General features: G+C 38.8%; 1 protein-coding gene across 1 annotated transcript in view; it reads right to left on the reverse strand.

The window, feature by feature from the left end:
* CHST9 (carbohydrate sulfotransferase 9) overlaps positions 1 to 20,335 on the reverse strand; it is an 80,600-nt gene that overhangs the window by 10,903 nt on the left and 49,362 nt on the right. The window contains exon 2 of the mRNA XM_042869870.1: positions 6,600 to 6,637. Within this exon, the coding sequence (XP_042725804.1) occupies positions 6,600 to 6,637 (38 nt within the window). The remainder of the gene's footprint in view (positions 1 to 6,599; positions 6,638 to 20,335) is intronic.

Genomic DNA, 20,335 nt, shown 5'->3' on the forward strand with positions numbered 1-20,335 from the left:
CTGCTGATTTCCAACTGGTAGAAGTGGTTGATGTGAATGCAGTGGTTCACCAGCTCTATTCCTGCTTGCTGGCCAACCCTCTGCCCTCTCATGAAATAGATATGTCTATTATATATATATATATATGCCTATTATATATATTATATATATATATATGTCTAGATATGTCATCTGTCTTTCCTTCAGAAAGGACAAATTTTCCCCTCTTCTTTTGTAACTGTGTCAAAGTTAGCTAAAATTGGTGCTGTTTTCAGGAGGACTGACAAGGAGAAAGCCTGGCAGTGTGACTGGAGAGCTGGAGAGGCCTCCCCATGGAACCAGGGGCACTTACAAGCAGAGACGTGTAAAAATGAAGATGAATAAACAAGTGTACTCCTTCCCCACAAAGGAGGAAAAAAAAAAAAAAAAAAAAGCAGAAAAAAAAAAGCCTGTAATGTAGTGTTTTACTTCTGCATACATGGCAATATTTCTCACATTAGTGGCTGTGGTAAGATCCACGGGGATTTTTTGCTGGTAAACAGAATCCATTTCCATCTTGTCTGCAGGTAAACACACTTATCTTCCAACATAAACAAGACATCGTGTTCTTTTAAAAATAGTAAGAAAGGTTTCAAATGAAACTAGGTTCAGTCAAAGAATATTAATGTATATTCAGGCATGAAGAATTCAATTTCCCCAAAATTGCTTTGGAAGAGATGATAAGATCTCTAGAGATCTTAAAACACTCTCTATTCAATCACAATTATCATTTTATTCAAATTAGATGACTTTATTGGTAAACAAAAAATAAATATAAATGTATATAGCACTCAAAATTGACAGATATCTCAAATCTGTATTTGTCTACATTCATACACTTTTAAATAAATTCATGTGTTCAATTTTACAAAAATAACCATTAATACCTGAGAATTGATTACAATCATAAATTACTGTGGAACAAAATAGGCTATGAATTTACAAAGGGAATTATTTGCTGCATACTCTCTCTTGACACTAAACGGAAGGTAATATATCCTATTTTCACCAGGAATAAATTCATGTTTATCACATGAGAAAAGATGTAAGAGAATGTACTCTTACATCTTACTCAAGTAAGAGAAAGTACTCTTGTTTATTCTGTGGAAGTTTTTTGGTCTAGCTGTCCTCTTGGTATGCGTGTCAGTAGTGTTACAGATCATCAAAACACTAACTAGCTCAACCACTGTCCTTCTTTGAAGCAGAAGAATGATTAGAAAGGACTGCGCTGCAATTAAGGGCAGATGCATGGGCCAGAACCACAGTGTTTGGTTTGTAACTTGGAGAAAGTTTTTGACCTTCACACTTCATTTTTCAATGTCTGCAAAACAAGGAAAGATAATAATTGCCTACCCCATGTGAATATTGTGATTTCCAATTTCTGATTAACACTGGTAAAAAAAACCATGCAATTTTACAGAGTGAGAGGGGACTGCCAGAATGCTGAGAGTCAGGACTGCAATCCAACTTCTCAGCCGTTCTGCCTTCCATTCCTCAAATCTCATGTCACTTCTTTCATTACTTGTGCTCAGTGTTCAACTTCTTCTTAGCCTGCTGCATACGCTAATCCTTGCTTTTATCACAAGAATTATCCTCAAAAATGTATTCTTATCTACACACATATATATATTCCTGCATATGTATTCCTGCAATGGCTTAATAATCATAGAATGTTTTCTTTTAAAAGTATACTGAAAACATTCTCAAATACAAGTGTCTGCTGTTCTTGTTTGAGTAATATTCTTCCCTCATTTTTCTGAGATTCACCATCTCACTACTATGCAATACTTCATAAGTGAACGATTATTGTGTTATCTGAACTTGAAGATACTGGTATCAGAATCAGATCCAATCAGCTTGGAAGAAAAAAAGCATTAACTGCACTGCAAACCTAAACAAGTTCCCCTATTCAGTTTTTGTATCTGATCATATACCAGATATCACCAGAGGGTTGTGCTGCCATGCATGGAGACCTCAGCATACTTGTGAAAGCAGTTAATTAGAACATCATGAAATTCAGCAGTAGGAAATGCAAAGTGCATCTCCTGGGGGGAACAACCCCAGGGCTGTTTAGTTTGGAGAAGAGGAGGCTGAGGAAGAGACCTTGCTGCTCTCTTCAAATACCTGAAAGGTGATTGCAGCGAGAGCGGGATTGGTCTCTTCTCCCTGGTAACAGGTGACAGGAGAGGGGAAATGGCCTTAAGTTGCACCAGGAGAGGTTTAAGTTGGATATCAAGAAAAACTTCCTTACAGACAGGGTTGTTAAGCACTGGAATATGCTCCCCAGGGAGGCGGTTGAGTCACCATCCCTGGATGTGTTTAAAAACCGTTTGGATGTGGTGCTCAGGGACATGATTTAGCAGAGTGTTGTTAGAGTTAGGGTAGTATGGTTAGGTTGTGGCTGGACTTGATGATCCTTAAGGTCTTTTCCAACCTGAGCAATTCTATGATTTCATGAACTCTGCGCCCTGTCACAAGCTGGAGGCTGACTGCCTGGAACAGGACGTGGGGGTTCTGGTCCTGATCATGAGCCAGCAGTGTGTCTCCACGGCAAAGAATGTCAACAGCATCCTGCGCAGCATTAGGCAGTGCATTGCAAGCAGATTGGGGGAGGTGATTCTTCCATTTTGCTCAACCCTGGAAAGACATCTGGTGTATAGGCTTCAGTTCTGTGCTCCTCAGTAAAAAAGAGGCAAGGATATAATCAAGATGGAGCCATGTTCCTCCCACTGGAGAGGAAGACACAAGGTGGACAGGAAACAAGTCAGTGGGCAGTAATTATAGCATAGGAAATTTCACTTGCATTTTAAAAAAATGCTTCTCCTCTGCAAGGGTACTGAACACAGACAGATTCCCAAAGAGGCTGTGCAGTCTCCATTCTTGGAAATACTCAAAATACAGACATTGTTCTGGGCATGCTAACCTGCTCATGCTAACCCTGCTTTGAGTAAGGGGGTTTGGTCAGATGACCACCAGAGATGCCTTCCAGCCTCAACCATTATGAAATTCTATAAAGAATATGGAAGCATTCCCCTTGTTTAGTGGGATAAAATGCGGTAGTTTCTTTTGAATCCTTTCAACATCCTAAATTTGGTGGAACAAAGTAACAATGAGGAATATGACGTCAAAGCAGGAGAGAACCTGTACCTGGAAGCCACTGTATGTAGATTAAGCATATCCTAGCTAGGTCATCTAAGGGAATGAAGAGGAGAAGGAAGAGTACTGCAGTAGACCACAGCACTGAATAAGGAAAAGAAATTGGACTGAACTGCCTTTTTCCATCTTGACATGTGTATATTACACCACACTGATACCTGATACCTGAAGAATGTACAGGTCATTCCCCAACATGGTCTGCACAATAATCTTACACTGACATTCAAGAGGAGGTTTGGGTTTTTTTTTGTTTGTTTGTTTGTTTTTTTTCACCTCTTTGGCAGATGTACAGTTACTCCTCATCAAGCCTGGGTCTATCAGGTACTCTGCTACATTACAGCACTTTCTGCAATATTGTATCTCCCCAACCCCATGTATAGAATGGGAAATCCTCTGTGACAGAGACTTTCATAGATTAAGAGAATGATACAACATGCAAGACAGCAAGCGAACTGCTTTAAGGAAAGAGCTCTTAAGGGACTAAAATGATAGGACATACTATGAAGCTCTTCCAACAGCCTCCTGACCCAACCAACAATTTCACCACAAAAAAGACAAACAACTGAAATTTTTACCCAAAAGTCTGACCACGCAAACAACTTCAGCTTCAAAATGCAAATATGAATACTGATAGTGCTCCAGAGCTTCCAGGAAGCACTAGGCAAAACCACATGTAGAAGTATATAGGAAGACCACAACGCAGAGCGATCTGAGTGGCAAGGATGAAACAAAGCGCTGCCTTCAGACACATTTTGACTGGCAGTCTGCAACGTGCTTTATAACTGAGATGATCACACAGAAGCACAATGTCTGTTCTTGCTTCCTTGCATTTCTTGTAGCAGTAGTTAACACATTACAATTAATCAGGCTGTAGATTGGTGCCAGGATTTACCCTGAAGTTGCAAAGGTAGTTAGAAAGACTGGATGATCCTGCTCAGGTAGGGCAGTAGATGAATACTGTTGTTACATGAACATGCAACATCTAAACCACAAAAGGGTGCTCATGGAAAACCAACAAATACCTCATGATGAAAGCGAACATGAGACAATAAGTGATAACTGTGGACAGTGGGGTTTGGAAACAGATACCATCATCATATGTTTATAGAGTATTTTTCCAAACTTGTTTAGACTTTAGAAGGAGCTAAGAACCACAGAGAAAAATCAATGGTATTTAAGATGTCTGAAGTCCCAAACCCCCATCTTTATCCATTTCCCATGCCTACCCTGTCTCACTCAGTTCTCAACAAGACATCTCCTGCCATTGCCCCTTCGTACTCCTGCTCCTGTTGAGTTGTAATATCCATCTTTTGCAGAACCTCACTGAGATTTCTGGCAGCCAGTTTAACTCAGTGCTGTTTCACTAGCATGAAAGACAACTACAAAACTTTAAGCTGGGAAAGTACCTTATCTGCATATAAAACATGTGGTTCAGTGCAGGGAATAAAAAGAACCTTCTCAGGGGAGGTACTCCATCAAGATCAACTTTAATTTAAACCTCTTTACTGAAATAATATTAATTCAAACCATATGTGCCTCTGCAATGGCATTGAAAGTTTGACACTTGGAAATAAAATGATTTTCTAAAACATTCTTCTGTTTCCTGGAAGTTCAAAAGAAGTTTGGAATTGAGCATCACCAATTTCACTGGTATCCATCTAAAACTTAATGTCTACCATTTGTCCCCAGATCAACTTTTTATAGCTTTATTTGGGTATAGTCTTTACATATGACAGTAATGGAATTCTACTGAAAAATTAGATGCTTGTTAGCAAACTGCACAGAGACAGAGTGGCTCAGTAGTTTGAGGAGAAGGCAGTGGCTGCAGGAGAAGACCGAGATCAGGTACACAAAGCATAGGACCAAGTCCACCTTTTGCAACTTCAACAACCATCCTTTTTATCACAATCCACTCTTCCTCAGCAACGAGCAATGCCCTTAACTGTCACAGGGGAACAGTACAGAGTTAGATCTCCAGACAGCCAACCACAACCCTGGCAATGTTGCCTCGTTGTGTTTTAAAAATACAACTGCCCCCCCTTCTGGCCAAAAAGGACATCCCAAAGTGTTTTTGCAAGGCATTTCAGGCTAATGTTCAGGTGCAATTTAGTTTCTAAATGCTAATTAGGCTTGTTTTAGGATATAAACTCCCAGCCGAAGCACACAACTTCCATTAACTTTCAGAACATTTTTACATTTATTTAGGAAAAAAACAAAGATTATTCTCTTCTTGATGGAATGCTATGTTTGGGGCTAAGTATGTTCATTCCTTAATCATTTGAGACAACAGGGAGCTTCCAACAGCTCTGATGGAACAAAACTATGGTTATTATTTGATGTTGCAGGATTAGGCTTCCCACAGGCTTCCAGACTGGCAGGTCCTTACTTGGTCAGGAGCCATGCCAGCTCAAGACACTGCAAGTGAGTGACATTTGTGCAGTGCTGTGCCATGGCAGGGGAAATGCTGTCAAAGCCAAGATGTGCACAGCTACCTTGGATGGTCAGTCACCTAATGGGTTAGTCCTCCACCTAGATCATCAGATAATGGCCAGGCATGATGCCAATGCCTCAATTGATGGCTCAGAAGGAAGATTACTTAATGGAGGGCTATTGCACAAATACCAACATTTTAGTGATTGCTTTTTAAGTGACTTATCAATAAATCTCATGAACAATACAAATACCCATTTATATAGCATTCAGATAACAGCATTCAGTAAGAGGACATAGACCTGTGAAACTGTAACACGCCCTTTCTTTACAAGTCAAGTCCTTCCAAGAGCATATACTTTAGGAAACTTATGTCTTTCCTCCTCTCCACATGGTAAAGGGAAATTTAACTTCAGTATAGTTTCTTATATCCTTTTCATGATGCTGAGACACTAAATGATACATAACAATGATCTTCTAAACAGTCCCATCTGATGCAGTAAAAAGGACAAGACAAAAGCCACCTCCCCAAATACTTTCAGTTTAGTGAGACCTCAGGCAAATTCACAGCAGAAATGAAAACCTAAACAAAGACACCATTTACATGCAACGAATTTCATACCAATAGTTTTCTAGCTTTTTTTTTAAGGAACACTAGCAAAGTACTGCTTATTTGAAAAAAAAAAAAAAGCAAAAACACCTGTGCTACAAAATTTGACAACAGTGGAGATATTATCCATCCTCTGAGCTCACCATTAACACAATAAGTAGATGCAGTAAACTGCTTAAATGGTAAGGCTTAGGTTTAAATCAGAAAAGATGGCTACTCTTTGAATGTGACATCTCTGCACAGTCAGGAAACTGTCTGATCCATGATCCCCAACATACCTATGTAGTTAATATCAGACTGTCCTGTGAAGTTCTCCTCTTTGTAATTCCTACAATTCTTCTACATGAAAAATTAAGTAACAAAAAATACAGAAGTGTCAAAGTACCTGCATAGTTATCTGTTGCTGTAATTTTTCTCCAGACACTGAAAGACAAAGAAAATAATTAGTCTGACATATTTTAATGAATATGATAACATACACACACAAGAAACACTGTAGTCAGAAACAATAAAGGAAAAAAAATTGAATTTTATAATTGAGAAATAGAGTTTACCGTGTGCAAAAAACTTGTAACTTCTAAATGGAAATCCATCTTAAGTAAAAAGAAAAAACAAGCTGCTCGTGATCAAAATGTCATAAAAATGAGACTGATGAAGGTATCCAAATTTGCTAATCCTGTACCCTACAAGGAATTACAACATACAAAGTGAAGACAATGAATTTCAAACACATGCTATCTTAATTAACACTGTGAGATGCACTGCTGCATGTATACATGCCTGAAAGACTGGCAGCATCCAGCTCAGGATTTGAGCATCAGAGGAGAAACGCAGATTCTATTGTTAACCTAAGATAAAATTACGTGCCTGTGTCATGACTGTTAGGCACCAGCTGGCTCAAGGGAGAAATTCTATTCTGATAATATCCACAAAGTGGTGAGCTGAATTATGTTCTTGCTCCCTTATCCTGGCCTTCTGCAGCATTCTTCAGCGTGCTCCGGAAGATGTGAGCAAACCGAAGACAGAACATTGCTCTCCTACAGCCATCTGTGACCCTAGCAGCAATGACATCTCAGACCTATTCTTTTCTTTCACATCAAAAGGGACAGTGATTTTGCTTAATTTACTGTTCCTATGCACTAGCTGTCAAAAAGGCAGCTGGTATCAATTACTCTCCCTCTGCTACAGGAGACCATCCACACGTATTGGGAAAAGTCAGTAATTTCACACTGACCTATCCAGCTAAGTCACGTGTACCCACCAGAATGGTTTTTGTTTTTGTTTGTTTTTAAGTAATAATGACAGGACATTGTTTACAACATGTTAGTAGCACAATAAGCTGCCAGGGGAGAGTCTGTTTCCGCCTAACATGGATGGCTGCCTCCTTCAGCGTGAGAAACGATGTTCCATTTCAACAGAATTTCTTTGTGCTAATGTGTCTGGCACAAGACAGAAGCTTTAAAATGAAATGAAAATATTTAAAGTATTAAAACACACTCATATCTAAAGGAAAACGTTCTTCACTACCGCTTGCTGAGAATTCTCCTATTTTCAAGGAAAGCAATACAGATAACTCAGATAGAAATAATTACTTCAGGCTATGTTGTAAGATTGTCATGATAATTATTTCCTGCATGCTTCTGTTCTGCTTTTGTTTGCTAAATATAACAACAATGCTTTTTTTTTTTTTTTTTTTTCCTCATCATCAAAAAATATCATTCAAAAAACTACTGTTTTGGGGAGAATTTCCCAAATGTATTTTCAATGAGATCATCTCTGGAAGTAACAAAATTGATTCTTGTAATTCATTTTTAGCCAAATAGATTGTTGGTAATAGAAGGAGTATTTGTTTTTAGCATTCTGTAATGATATACAAGTTGCTAGGAAAGCACAGTGCTTGAAATCTCTGGTTAGATCAACACTATTTTGCTCAAAGGTTTGTGGACTTTGAATACTGATGCTTTCCTGTTTCCCAGTACATTTGTTTTTAGGCTATTTTGATTCACTTTAAAGGAATTTTAATAACTTTCTATTGACAACATGGACAGCTGGTCTTGAGAATTAGTGAAAATTCACTTGCTGAGTGAGGAAGGAAGTGACATCAATGAGTTTCTAAAGTCAGCCCAGAGGGAAAAGTGCATTCCGCGAAGAGTAGCCTTTCATGCCATTGCATTATTGCCAGTGATGCCTTAAGATGCAAATTGCATTTTCAATCAAACTTGTGGTTTCTACCTCAAACAAATACAAAAATTAACAGAAAGACTGGGGAAGCTCTCTGTGGCCACTTTTGACACGGCTAAGGAAAAAGTGAAGAAGAATTTACACAGTTCTTTATTCATTCTTAGCTCTCTTTTTCACCAATTCAAATACAGTCACAAGGAGAAGAAAGTTGCCAATATCTCTATATGATACATTAGAATGATGACTTGGGATAAACAGGACAGAGATTGACTAGGCTGCTAAGGACAACAGAGAGATCAAATTCAAGGTCACCAACAAATTGAATACTGTGTTCCCCATTTATTCACTAGATGATCCCTGTCGTCATCATGGAACAACTGTGAATTTGGAACAGTCAGCAGTCACGCTTAGAAGAGACTAAGATCGGTAGTAACAGAGATGCTGCAAATCAGGGTGGAAATACATTGGCACCATTATTTCAGGAAGCCTGCAAAGTCTTGCTGTGTACTGCACTTTTGTTTTAAGGAGTTAATCTAAAATTTAAAAAAAAAAAAAAAAAAAAAAAGTGCAAGAACACAAATGCAATAAACACTATCTTCATTTCACTTAGCATGAATAATCTCTTATATCCCTTCTCCTCACTGTAATAGATGATCGCTAAGCTTAAGAGATATTCTTTAAAGAACAACAGCTATTAAATAGAAAAGCCATCCACTATTCAGCTTTTTTTAAAAAATAAGTTTTTTACAAAGCAAAAGAACATTAGCCCTACAGCTTTTAGCTGACAACTAACAGCAGGGCAGGAGGAAGTTCTGCCATTGAAATAACCAGCATTTTGTCTGTCCCACTTTTTATTTTCTTTTCATTTTTTCAAGTCCACAGATTTCTTCAGGATGACTAGTCACACTAACACGGGTTTTACTTATGGCACCCTGAACTTTTACAAGGATGTTTCTGTTCACGTGCCTTGTGATCACTTGTGGTGATGGCCATTATCCACTTGAGTGATTCAGCAAGTTCCATTAGAGAACAAGGCTCAAACTGAAAGGACAGTGCAACCACACACTGATAGAACCAGAGCCATCAGAACATGCCAATCAGTCCCAGAGGCAATACCTGCATTACTGTTATGACATACATATAATTCTTGAGATTTGCCAGACATTTCATTACCCATAGGCTTTCAGATGCTAAGTGCAAAATTCACAACAGCTTTTCTACAGCCACTGCAAACATCAACTACCTGGGGAATTTACAGCTATTTGGAAATTTATACAAAAGTTGTTCAGCAGACAGACCACGTAGTCCATTGAGACACATCTTCTGCAGCACAAATGGGTCATCATTCTCCCATGTTTCTCCTGAAACTTTTTTTTTTTCCTAGGAAATTGCTCCTAACTCAGCTCAGTAGATTATATGACCAGATTTGACAATGTAAGCAAATCAAATAGCCTCCATCATAGATGACTGCAATCCACGGTTGCACCGAGTCAAACGATCTGTGTTCACCAGTACAAACTGCAGTTCTTATTTGCTGCTCTCCTGTCACACTAACTGAGGAGAAACTGGTGCAACTGAGACAAAACACTTGTTGAAACCTGGAAGCGGAGAAACAAATCTCCCTAAACTCATTTTTAGTGATTTTCTTTTGTCTCACTAATTGCAAAAAGCATAAAACAGTACCTTTACACGGTTTGGGGTGATTGAGATAAATGGCTTTCTTGGGCTAACCTCAAGCTGTATCACTTCAGGAAAAAAAAAAAAAAATTACAGCAAACATTCTTTAAAAGATTTCTGTGTATTTTCAACCACTAATTAGTACACTAATTCCTGTTTCCAGGGCAAGTTGGGTTTTTCTGGTGGTTTTTTCTTGTTGTTTTTTTTTTTTGCTTACTTATTCTTAAACAGAATGGTATCTTACAGAAAGGAACAATGTATATTTTGTAATGTAAGTGACCACTTCAAGACACAGGAACATGTCCTAACTGATGCTGCCATGAAGAACTGCAACACGGACTCCTCAGCTTTATGTGCCCAACCTAAACAAGGAACAACGCATAATTATGCACACTGTGCCATGCTTACCTTCATACAAAGGAATGTGATATTTGTGCAGGTTTACAGATTAATCTGCTGTAATTCCTTTCAATGTTAAACTTCTTCCAGCTCAAATATAATTAACATTACCAGGTACAAAAGATTGATTGGAAATATGAGTACACTCCAACAGAACAAATAACAGCTTGATGCTATTCTTATGTTCAAATAGTTGGATACATTAAGGATTTTGACAGCATGTTTGTTCCCTAAGTATATAGCGAAGGGAAAAAAAGTTTCATTTCAAAAGGCAAAAGAATACTACTGCATTTAATTAGTGTAAAATCCCTGAAATACACAGATCTGCCAACTTACATGACGTCACTGCTGCAAGTCCTGGCAACAAAGGATATAGTTTCTTTTCTTTCTTCCCCCCCACCCCTAAATCAAATTTATCCTTTAAACAAGAGGGGACCCTCAGCCTTGCCCTGAAACAGCCACATTCATAACCTAAGACAGCCATATTCACTTAACTAGGAGGGGAATGGCACTAAAGGAAATCAGTATATATACTGATATATATATACATATATATATATCAGTATATATATTTTTTTTCACAGCTCATGATAGAAACACTAGCAGCTTTGGATTTTACTTTATTTTTATAGATTTAAATAAACACATATGCAGTGTATTTGGTTATGATTCTCTCCACTTCCTTTACTGCTTTTTTTAACCTGCTAGAGCAATGAAAGAAAACCAAACTATGCATTTGCAAAACTTTTGAAGAAACTTCCAATGGCACCAGAGCCCGAGAAAGAAACACTTGGATTTATTTTTCAGACCTGTAACTGAGATTACCCTCTGAACATGCCTGTAACTTAGCACACAAAGATTAAAATATTCAGGACAGAAACATGCATTTTCCTATAATTTAACTGTTGGTTCTCTAAGACCATGCAAGCTGCACAGCTCCTTCGGACAGGCATCACATTTTCCTCCAAATACGGAATTCGGAAATGCAAAACTGTTCTGTTACAGCACTGCCTTCAAAACGTTGGTTAGCTTAGTCTTGCACCTGTGATAATTATGCAACTGACTATGTTTACAGTATTAATCACATCCTCATGGTATTGCATAATCCCTTCTCAGCTGTCACAAGGCCAACTCATAAGTTGCCCTGGCAGTGAGAAACATAGAAAGAAATTCCAGAGGAGAGCAACAAAGATGATCAGGGGACTGGAGGACCTCCCTTACAAAGACAGGCTGAGGGAGCTGGGCTTGTTCAGCCTGGAGAAAAGAAGGCTGCGGGGTGACCTCATTGCAGCCTTTCAGTACCTAAAGGGAGCCTACAAACAAGAGGGGAATCAACTCTTTGGAAGAGTTGATAACTGCAGGACAAGGGGAAATGGTTTTAAGTTGAGGAAGGGAAGATTTAGGTTGGATGTCAGTGGGAAGTTCTTTACAGAGAGAGTGGTGAGGTGCTGGAACAGGCTGCCCAGAGAGGTTGTGGATGCCCCGTCCTGGAGGTGTTCAAGGCCCCAGGAATGGGGCCCTGGGCAGCCAGGTCTAATATTAAATGTGGAAGTTGGTGGCCCTGCATGTGGCAGGGGGGTTGGAGATTCATGATCCTTGAGGTCCTTTCCAACCCTGGGCATTCTGTGATTCTGTGGTCCTGTGAAATTTAAGTTGATACTGATTGAAGCAAATAAAGGAAAGTTGGCCATTTCAAAACACGGAAATTCTCATAGCATTCCAAGGTCTCCCAAGGTAATTTTTCATGCTTACTTTTGATATAAAAACAGATCTTTGTCAGTCTCTAATAAGGATGCAGAATTATTTTCTGGGAGGCTCAGAAGACCTCAGGAAACTAAACATTTACGAAAGCCCCAGCAGTCCAATGTCTTATGCTTATTAACATACACCGTTCAGTTTCCACCTAAAAAAGTCCTATCAAAAAGAAACCTCAAAGGGAAAAAAAAATGTTCCTGGCCTGGCTAAGAAACATTAGTGTTAATAGGATTGAGAGCCTTAATTCATTAATTTTGTTGTGCATAAAAAAGAGGGAGAGGTGCAATTCAAACCTATGCTTCAGCCAAATTCTGCATTAGCTAATATCGCGTAACTGTACTTACAGCAAGGAGATGGAGATGTTAGAATGTAAGATAATAAAAAATGTGAGTTTTACCTACCCTTTATCTCATCAACACTGACAAAAATTTTCAAATGATACAAAATTGTGACCATACAATGGTCACCAATGTAATTAGTAGGCAGGCATATTTATCATTTTTCTTCTAGCTGATTATATTCTATATTTCTAAGAAATAAGAAAATGAATATTTTGCATATTGTTCCTCTAAGGATGGAAGATTTGACATGATGGAAACATGCCAGACAGCATATTTGTTTTTACTATCAACAAAATATTGATACCATACTTTGGAGGGTTTCCAAGTCAATGCTGTGTATATTTTCATTGCTTGTTTGGCATTCATCTTGTATCTAACAATAAGAATAGCTGGTTTCAGTTTTTTTTCACAGCTTACTGTGCAACTGCTTCGAAATGTTTTTTCTTTTATCTAGCCACTTCATGAGTTACTCAGATTCCTGCTCTCCTAAGAAACCAAATGGAGCAAATAATAGATTCCTACTCATCTGCAATTATGCAAGCAAAGATCAGTTAATTATGGCTTAGCAGGCACATTTCCTCAAACTTCATCACAACATGTTCCAGATCCTAAGGTAGAAACTGCCTCAGTTCTCACACTGCAAGGGCTGCTGCACTCCTGTTTCAAATTGGATGGACCACCAGCCTTTACTTCCATGTAGCTAGCTACACACAGAGCTTTATTATACAGTGATTATCTGAAGTATAGATCAAATGTTAAAATGTTTCTGACTATGCTACAGTGTTGAGCTCAACTGCTGCTGCGATTACCTTCCACAAAGTAGGCTCCTGGGCTTTGACAGAAAAGAAGCCACTTCCTCCTGTCAGCTGGTGCTTTTCCAGTTTCCTATATCAAGGCTGTTTGTGTTAAATGAAGGATAGGTGACTTCTTCCCTCTGAAGGGAAACTATCTGATGTTTACTATGTGAGCAGGAAGGTAGGAACTGTCACAAAGGAAAAGATCATGGAGAGCAACTAGTGCATGCATCTGTGTACTCATGGTTCCCACACAGAAGTAAGAGCCATGGACATCTTAGTCTCTAATACACCCTGTTTCAATGCTAGACAGCAGAAGCTTTGCATTGCACTGACAGCATGACTGAGACATGAGGCTGGCATTGGTTTTAAGTCCTGTTTCATTTTTGTCCACATTAAGAACATACGGCAGTCCCCACCCAGATGAGGAATGTGACTGAAGCTGGAATTTGCAGTCAGATTAACTATTTTGTGGCAAAGGCACGAGGCCTCATGAAATCCACTGTGGCATACCCTAGAGAAGATCAGCTGCTGCTTTTTTAGTTGTAGTAAAAATGAGTGGATATCCAGCTGTGAAGCTCATGGAGCCCACCTAATCTTAATTAGAATGGCCTGGAAATGGCATATGAAGATGGGGGCATCAGTACCAAAGATGAACAACACACAAGCTCCAATAGGACTATACATACAGTCTTTTTTTTTTTTTTTTTTTTTTTTTTTTTTTTTTTTTTTTTGGTAAAATTAACAAAAAAAAAGCTAAAAAACATTCCCGATCAGAATCAGAAGCAGTGGCAAGCAAGATGAGCAAGCCCAAACAGGGATGGGAAAATCCAGCTCTTTGGCACTAATTACAAAGTAGAATCCCACAGCAAAGTCTCAATGGGAAGCCCTCGTCTACAGTTTCTGTATTTTAGGAATAAAAAAGAGATGAATTGTGTATACAGTATAAGGCCAGGAAGTGACCAGTGGTGCTGAGAGCAAATATTGCTTCAATTTATTACCCATTCTAAGTTATGCCTACATAAATAAACTGTACTTGTTAGAATCTGCCACTTTCTTTGTTTAAGGTCTAAAAAGGCATGCTCTTAGTATGCTGGCCCCAAATAACTTCACTGAAATCGCTCCATTTCAAAGTAAAACATTCCCCAATGAGAATCTAACACTCACAGAAAGACAGTGCTCACATTTGCAAGAAGGATTACACGCATGAGAACTAGCAATTAACGAGTGACGAACTCAGGGAAAAAGGTGAAAGAGGAACCCTTTGAAACAGAACCTTAACAACAAAAAATATTCTTTACAGGATAATTCTAGAGTGAAAGAAAACTAGGAGGAGAAAGGCAAAGAGAAACAAAGCTTGAATATAACCTTTCCAAATGCATGGCTCTGCATTAAGATTGGTCAGATACAAAACAAAAACCTACAGCATTCAGTTGCTGCAGGGAGTACAAATTTATCTATGTTTTGTATAACTAGAGTATGACCTTTTGCGACCAACTCTAGTGCTTGAATTTAGCTATAGTTATTGAAAGTCATTTGTTAAAGGTCACCCATGACTGAGCATATAATACGAATCCAGGATGCACACAGATTCAGGTTAGTGCTAGTCAGAAGAAATTGGGGAGAGAGCAGGAGGGCAGGAAGCTCAATCACTGCTGCAGATTTCGTTCTCAGATGGATCTGGACAACTTGAAAACAGTTTAATCAACGTAGTTGATTTCTCATACGTGAATTTTTAGAGAATGCACAGCTTTAGCGCTTGTCACTTGTAACTTTGCTACAAGAAACATTACAAACAAGGTTATATTAACAAATAATACTACTTATTGCTTATTGCAATTTGAGTCAATTGCTGATGACGAGCACTGTAAAATCTCTTCTTCCCACTTTCTCCATCCTACAAAGAGATCAAGCTAGCTCAATTTTTATTATTAAGAAATAAGGTCCTCAGATTAAGAGGACCTTAAGTTCAGAGCCAAATTAAACACCTATTTCTGTCTTTCTGCAATGGACAGCTTTAATCATTTTGGATGGGTAATATTTTAAGGTGCTCCTGGAAGGAAGAGACCATAGCAACATACAGATAACCTCAATGAGAAGACTTCTGTAAGAACATTTCAGCCATGCTCTCTGGACACATTCTTCAAATATGGAAATTCAAACTGTACCCCTCCATATTGGAAAGACAGCAGACTAGGGAATATATAATAATAATAATCCATGAGTAGAATTTGAAGAAAAATTGTGAGAGACCTGACAGCAATTATATAATCTTATGGATCTTATGAGATGATTGTTCCAAAAATCCCAAATAAACTTTGAAGGCCAGACTGCAAAGGGTACACTAGAGCTGTGACAGCACATTTAAGCTTTTGAACAAGTAAATAAATAAATAAATCCTCTATGCTTACTGCCTCTAAAGAGAAACCTGCAGCTCAGGGTTGTAATTCAATCCACCACTAACTTTTGCTAACTGAGCAGCAATAGAGTGTTTATTGCATGTACTGGCACTAATTGCAACCACCTCCGTACCCGCAGGTGCAGCACCCTGATTCTCCAAGCCTGGTTTGGCAGGAGCCTTTTGCTTGCTTCAGAAATCCTTACTGAACTCCCTCTGCGTGCCATCATTGCTCTGCCAACTCTGGTATTGGCAGTGCTCAGAAGCAGGTAGCGGCAGGGCTGATGAAGCAAGTTCAGTTGGAGAAGTAATTATGAGAACTGATCTCATGTATGTCACTGAAAACATGGTTAAATAAACAGACTAAAATAATGGCAGTATGGTGGCATTATACCCTGAAAACTGCAAGTACCCTGATGGCAAAAGCCCAAATGATGCACGCTAGCAACTCCATCACTCAGGAAGAGGCTAAGGAGTTGTTCTAAGGCAGAGCCTACCTTTTTCATACACAGAAGGTAAATCGTTAGGCAGTCTTTAAAACCACACCTGCAGGTTTTGCACACACACATTTTCTGCCCTCAGAACGTATTACTGCTGCTTGCAAAGGACCATATGTACATATCCAAAAGCTAGTACCTAGGTACAATTCACATCAATAAAATGTGCAGGTGTGGTTTTATGGAGATCTACAAGTAGAACATGACCATAAAGCACGCTGCTATTCATGCAATCACTCCAAAAGTAGTGCCTCCTATTTATTCGCGTGGAGACTACATCAGATACAAAGAGTACAATACTATCATTCTATAGAAGAAATTCTCATCTACATAACACTGTTTTTCAACACAGTGACCACAACTAGCTACGCATTTTCATCTGCAATGACCAAAAGCCCGCATGCTGCACTTGTAAAAAAAACCTCATGGCCATCTGGAACGTGATTTGTCTTTCATGTTTCTGCCACCACTCCTGAAATGCAACACCCATTGTCCCACTGCGCTAACACCTGCTGGTTGGTCTCCAGAAATGTACAGCAAACATCAGTGAATGTCAGTAGGTGTCATCTTCCCATGTGTAGGAATTCAGTGATGCACCTTTGCTTCATACACACTTCCATGTCAGATGCCATTTTGTCAGACTACTCCTGTGCTGCCATCTGTCACATGGTGACCACGTGTAACGGAATACTGGTGGGAGGGTTCAATCTCTACTGCCGTACCACCGACATCCACCTCTGACATCATGGACCAACATGTTCTCAGAAAATGAACTATCAAGTCTTCCTGTTTGTCACTGTAGGATGCAACATTCCAGACACAACCAAGAGAGGCAGAACTGAAATCACAGTGGCTGACAGACTAATGTAAGTGTAATCCATCCTGGGTGTGCATTAATACGGATGGTGAAGATGACATCCCAAATCTGAGCACAACATTAATGCGTCTTCTGCAAGGGTGAGAAAGGAATTACAAAAAAGTTCTTTATACCACATAACTAAACTAAAATGAATTTTTATGAATAAAAAATTTCCCATGTCTGTTTTCCCCAAAGGATTCTATTCTTCTTCAGGCTTTATAAAACAATCCTTTGTGCCTGACACGAATCAACATGTGAATTACTGACATGCAAGTACCAAGTGACATATTTATAATAAGATGCCATTATTCACATATAAATTACTAATTTCTACTGAACTGAGCACTCAGGATGAGACATTTTTCTTTCCTTCTGGCTCAAGAACACAGCCAACATTGCATTTGATTATTAACAAAACCTAGTGTGGTATTGGCTTATTGCTAACTGCAGGGGCAAGGTCTTCATGTATTTCCAAAGATGAGGGGAAAAAGACATATTTCTATTTAGTTTATTATAAATATGGGTCCCTATCAACTCGGGATATTCTATGATTCTATAATATCTAAATAAATAATGTAAAAACAAACAAAGGCAATGTGGAAAAATTCTCTTCATATTAGAAAATATACTGGACTAAAGCCACTCAAATTGTAATTACTTAAATAATTAGTGAAGAGTAAAATACTCAATTTGACAGGACTTAATTTCCTGCCTTCTAAGGGATCTAAAAAAGAAAATGTGATAATTGAGCATCCACACCCACACAACCACACACAACTTTTGGGTATTGTGAACGCATTAACCTTTTGCTATAATTAAAGTGATTTGTGTACCTTGGATTGTTTACAGTATTAAGACTAGGTTCAAGAACTGCAAGCGTAATGAGGAATACATATTAATTTTGCATCCTTATGTTGCTGGCAGGTAGTGAAATCAGTGAACAGCATTTTTAAATAGATGGTTAATTAGATATATAGCTGGAGACTCTGGAATAACAGAGCTGCAAACAACTCAAGAGTTTCAGATTTCTTCTGTGCATGTAAACATATCAGTAATGTCTTTATTCCTATAAGTATTATTAATCCTCTTGAATTACACATAACTATCTACAAAAGTCACTGGAGGGGGAGAGAGCGGAAAGAAGGGAAAAAAAAAAGGAAACACGCATGGTTCCTACTGCATAGCATGAAAGTTAAGTACAGTAAAAATAAAAATAAAAAAGATCACTGGAATACTGGAAGCTGGGCTTACTGATCACGGGAAAATGCTACTCAGACACAAACAGAGCCAGTCATCAAGTAATCCCTCAATTTTTTTTTTCCATTTCTGAAAATAAATCAATTCCATTAACACACTGTGGCCTCACTGCTGGAAAAAGAAAATCAAATAGTAACACACAACTACCTCCTCATACCCAACATTCAAATGATCTTAGTAAAAATTACCACTCCAGACAAGCTACAGACCCACAGCTTTGCTCAAAGTTTGGTTCCATGACTAGTGTTAACTGTTCAATCTCTGCCAAGAACGGAGAATGCCACAGTGTGCCTCTCCTGTTCCACTGTGACAGTACTAGTCCCTCACTTCATGTGGTAAAGACATCAGCTAAAAACCCTCATCTTGCTAAATCGGTTGATTTTCCATCATATCAGCTATATTCAGGCTGTATGGATGGAAATGCATGGCTAGGGATAGCAGAGGGGGCAAGGAGAAGTCCCCTAGTGAGGAAGCTTACGCATGGATCAGCATAAATCCACTGTAAATCCACATCCTCAGAGCCCTCATCTGTTCAGCAGCTACTGAATCATCCGGAATACTGATATTTGTCACAAATGACTGAACAGTTCAGATGAGCAACAATAACAAGTCCCTTGACTGCCTGCTATTTTCCTTCAGGCACTGCATTGTATGGGACTCCATATCTTTTTTTCCTACTCAGACACACTTTCTATTTGGATTTCCAAAAGGTATTTAATAATCTCTCACATAAGATTTCTTATGGAAACCTAAAAGGCATGGAATTAAAGAGAACATCTTTGCGTGGATTTAGAGAAGATAGGAAACAGAGCATGGACATTAATAACCATCTCACTGTGAAAGAAAGGCACCAACAGAGTCCTACAGGCAGCTAAGAAAGGAATAAAACCATTCAGTATGTTCTTAAAACCATCTGAGGAAGGGAGATGACAGCATTTGCTGATGATATTAATTCCACACTTAAATAAGAGGTAGAAACAATGGAGACTATAGAACTTTGGACAAATGTAAGCAGGTAGTCACGTTTCACATGAAATAAAATTTCTGCAAAGTGATGCTAAGTAGAGAAAAACATTTTTACTTAAAAGTAGTGGGTAATGAACTGAACGTGGAACTCTGCTACTCAGGAACAAGATATTGGGGTGGTGAGACTCCCATATAAACATCAGAATCATGGACGTGTTCCTATGTGACCTGATCTAGGTGTTTCTGCTCCGGCAGGGAGATTGGGCTAGGTGATCTTTCAAGGTCCCTTGCAATTCTTGATATTCTGTGATTCCATGATGCTCAAAAGTTAGACAGCAAGTTCAAAGAATCATTAAGGTTGGAAAAAACAATTAAGATCATTCAGTTCAACCATCAAGCAATGCCCACCTGACCACGACCCTCAGTGCCACATCCACATGGTTCTTGAACACCTCCAGGAACAGCAACTCCACCAACTCCTTGGGCAGCCTGTTCCAATACACCACAACTCTTTCTGAGAAGAAATGTTTCCTAATATCCAACCTGAACCTCTCCCGGCACAACTTGAGGCCATTCCCTCTCATCCTATCCTATTGTTACCTGGAGGAAGAAGCTGACCCCCATCTTGCCACAACCTCCTTTCAGAGAGTTGTGGAGAGCAGTTAAGATCTCCACTGAGCCTCCTGTTCTACGGATAATTCCTGTTCCCAAATTGAAGACTACAGAAAAAAACAAAAAGGAAGTGTTGTGTTACAGTGTATATACACAGCTGCAGCTTAAGTAGTTTAAGCAATTCTGATCTTTCTTTATGAAGAAGGATGCAACAGAAATGGGGAAGAAAAAAAGAAGGTAAGATGGTGGATTAAAACGACAGGCTGGGTTACAAGGAGCAACACTACAAAACCTGGAAAAGCAGCAATCCAAAGGAGATATGATAGAGATCTATAAAATCAAAAGTGACATGGAAGGGGTGAATCAGAGCTGACTGTTTACTGCC

Source organism: Lagopus leucura, unplaced genomic scaffold, assembly GCF_019238085.1.
Source record: "Lagopus leucura isolate 7727_CA_CO unplaced genomic scaffold, USGS_WTPT01 Super-Scaffold_100002, whole genome shotgun sequence".
In the NCBI taxonomy this organism is placed as follows: Eukaryota; Metazoa; Chordata; class Aves; order Galliformes; family Phasianidae; genus Lagopus; species Lagopus leucura.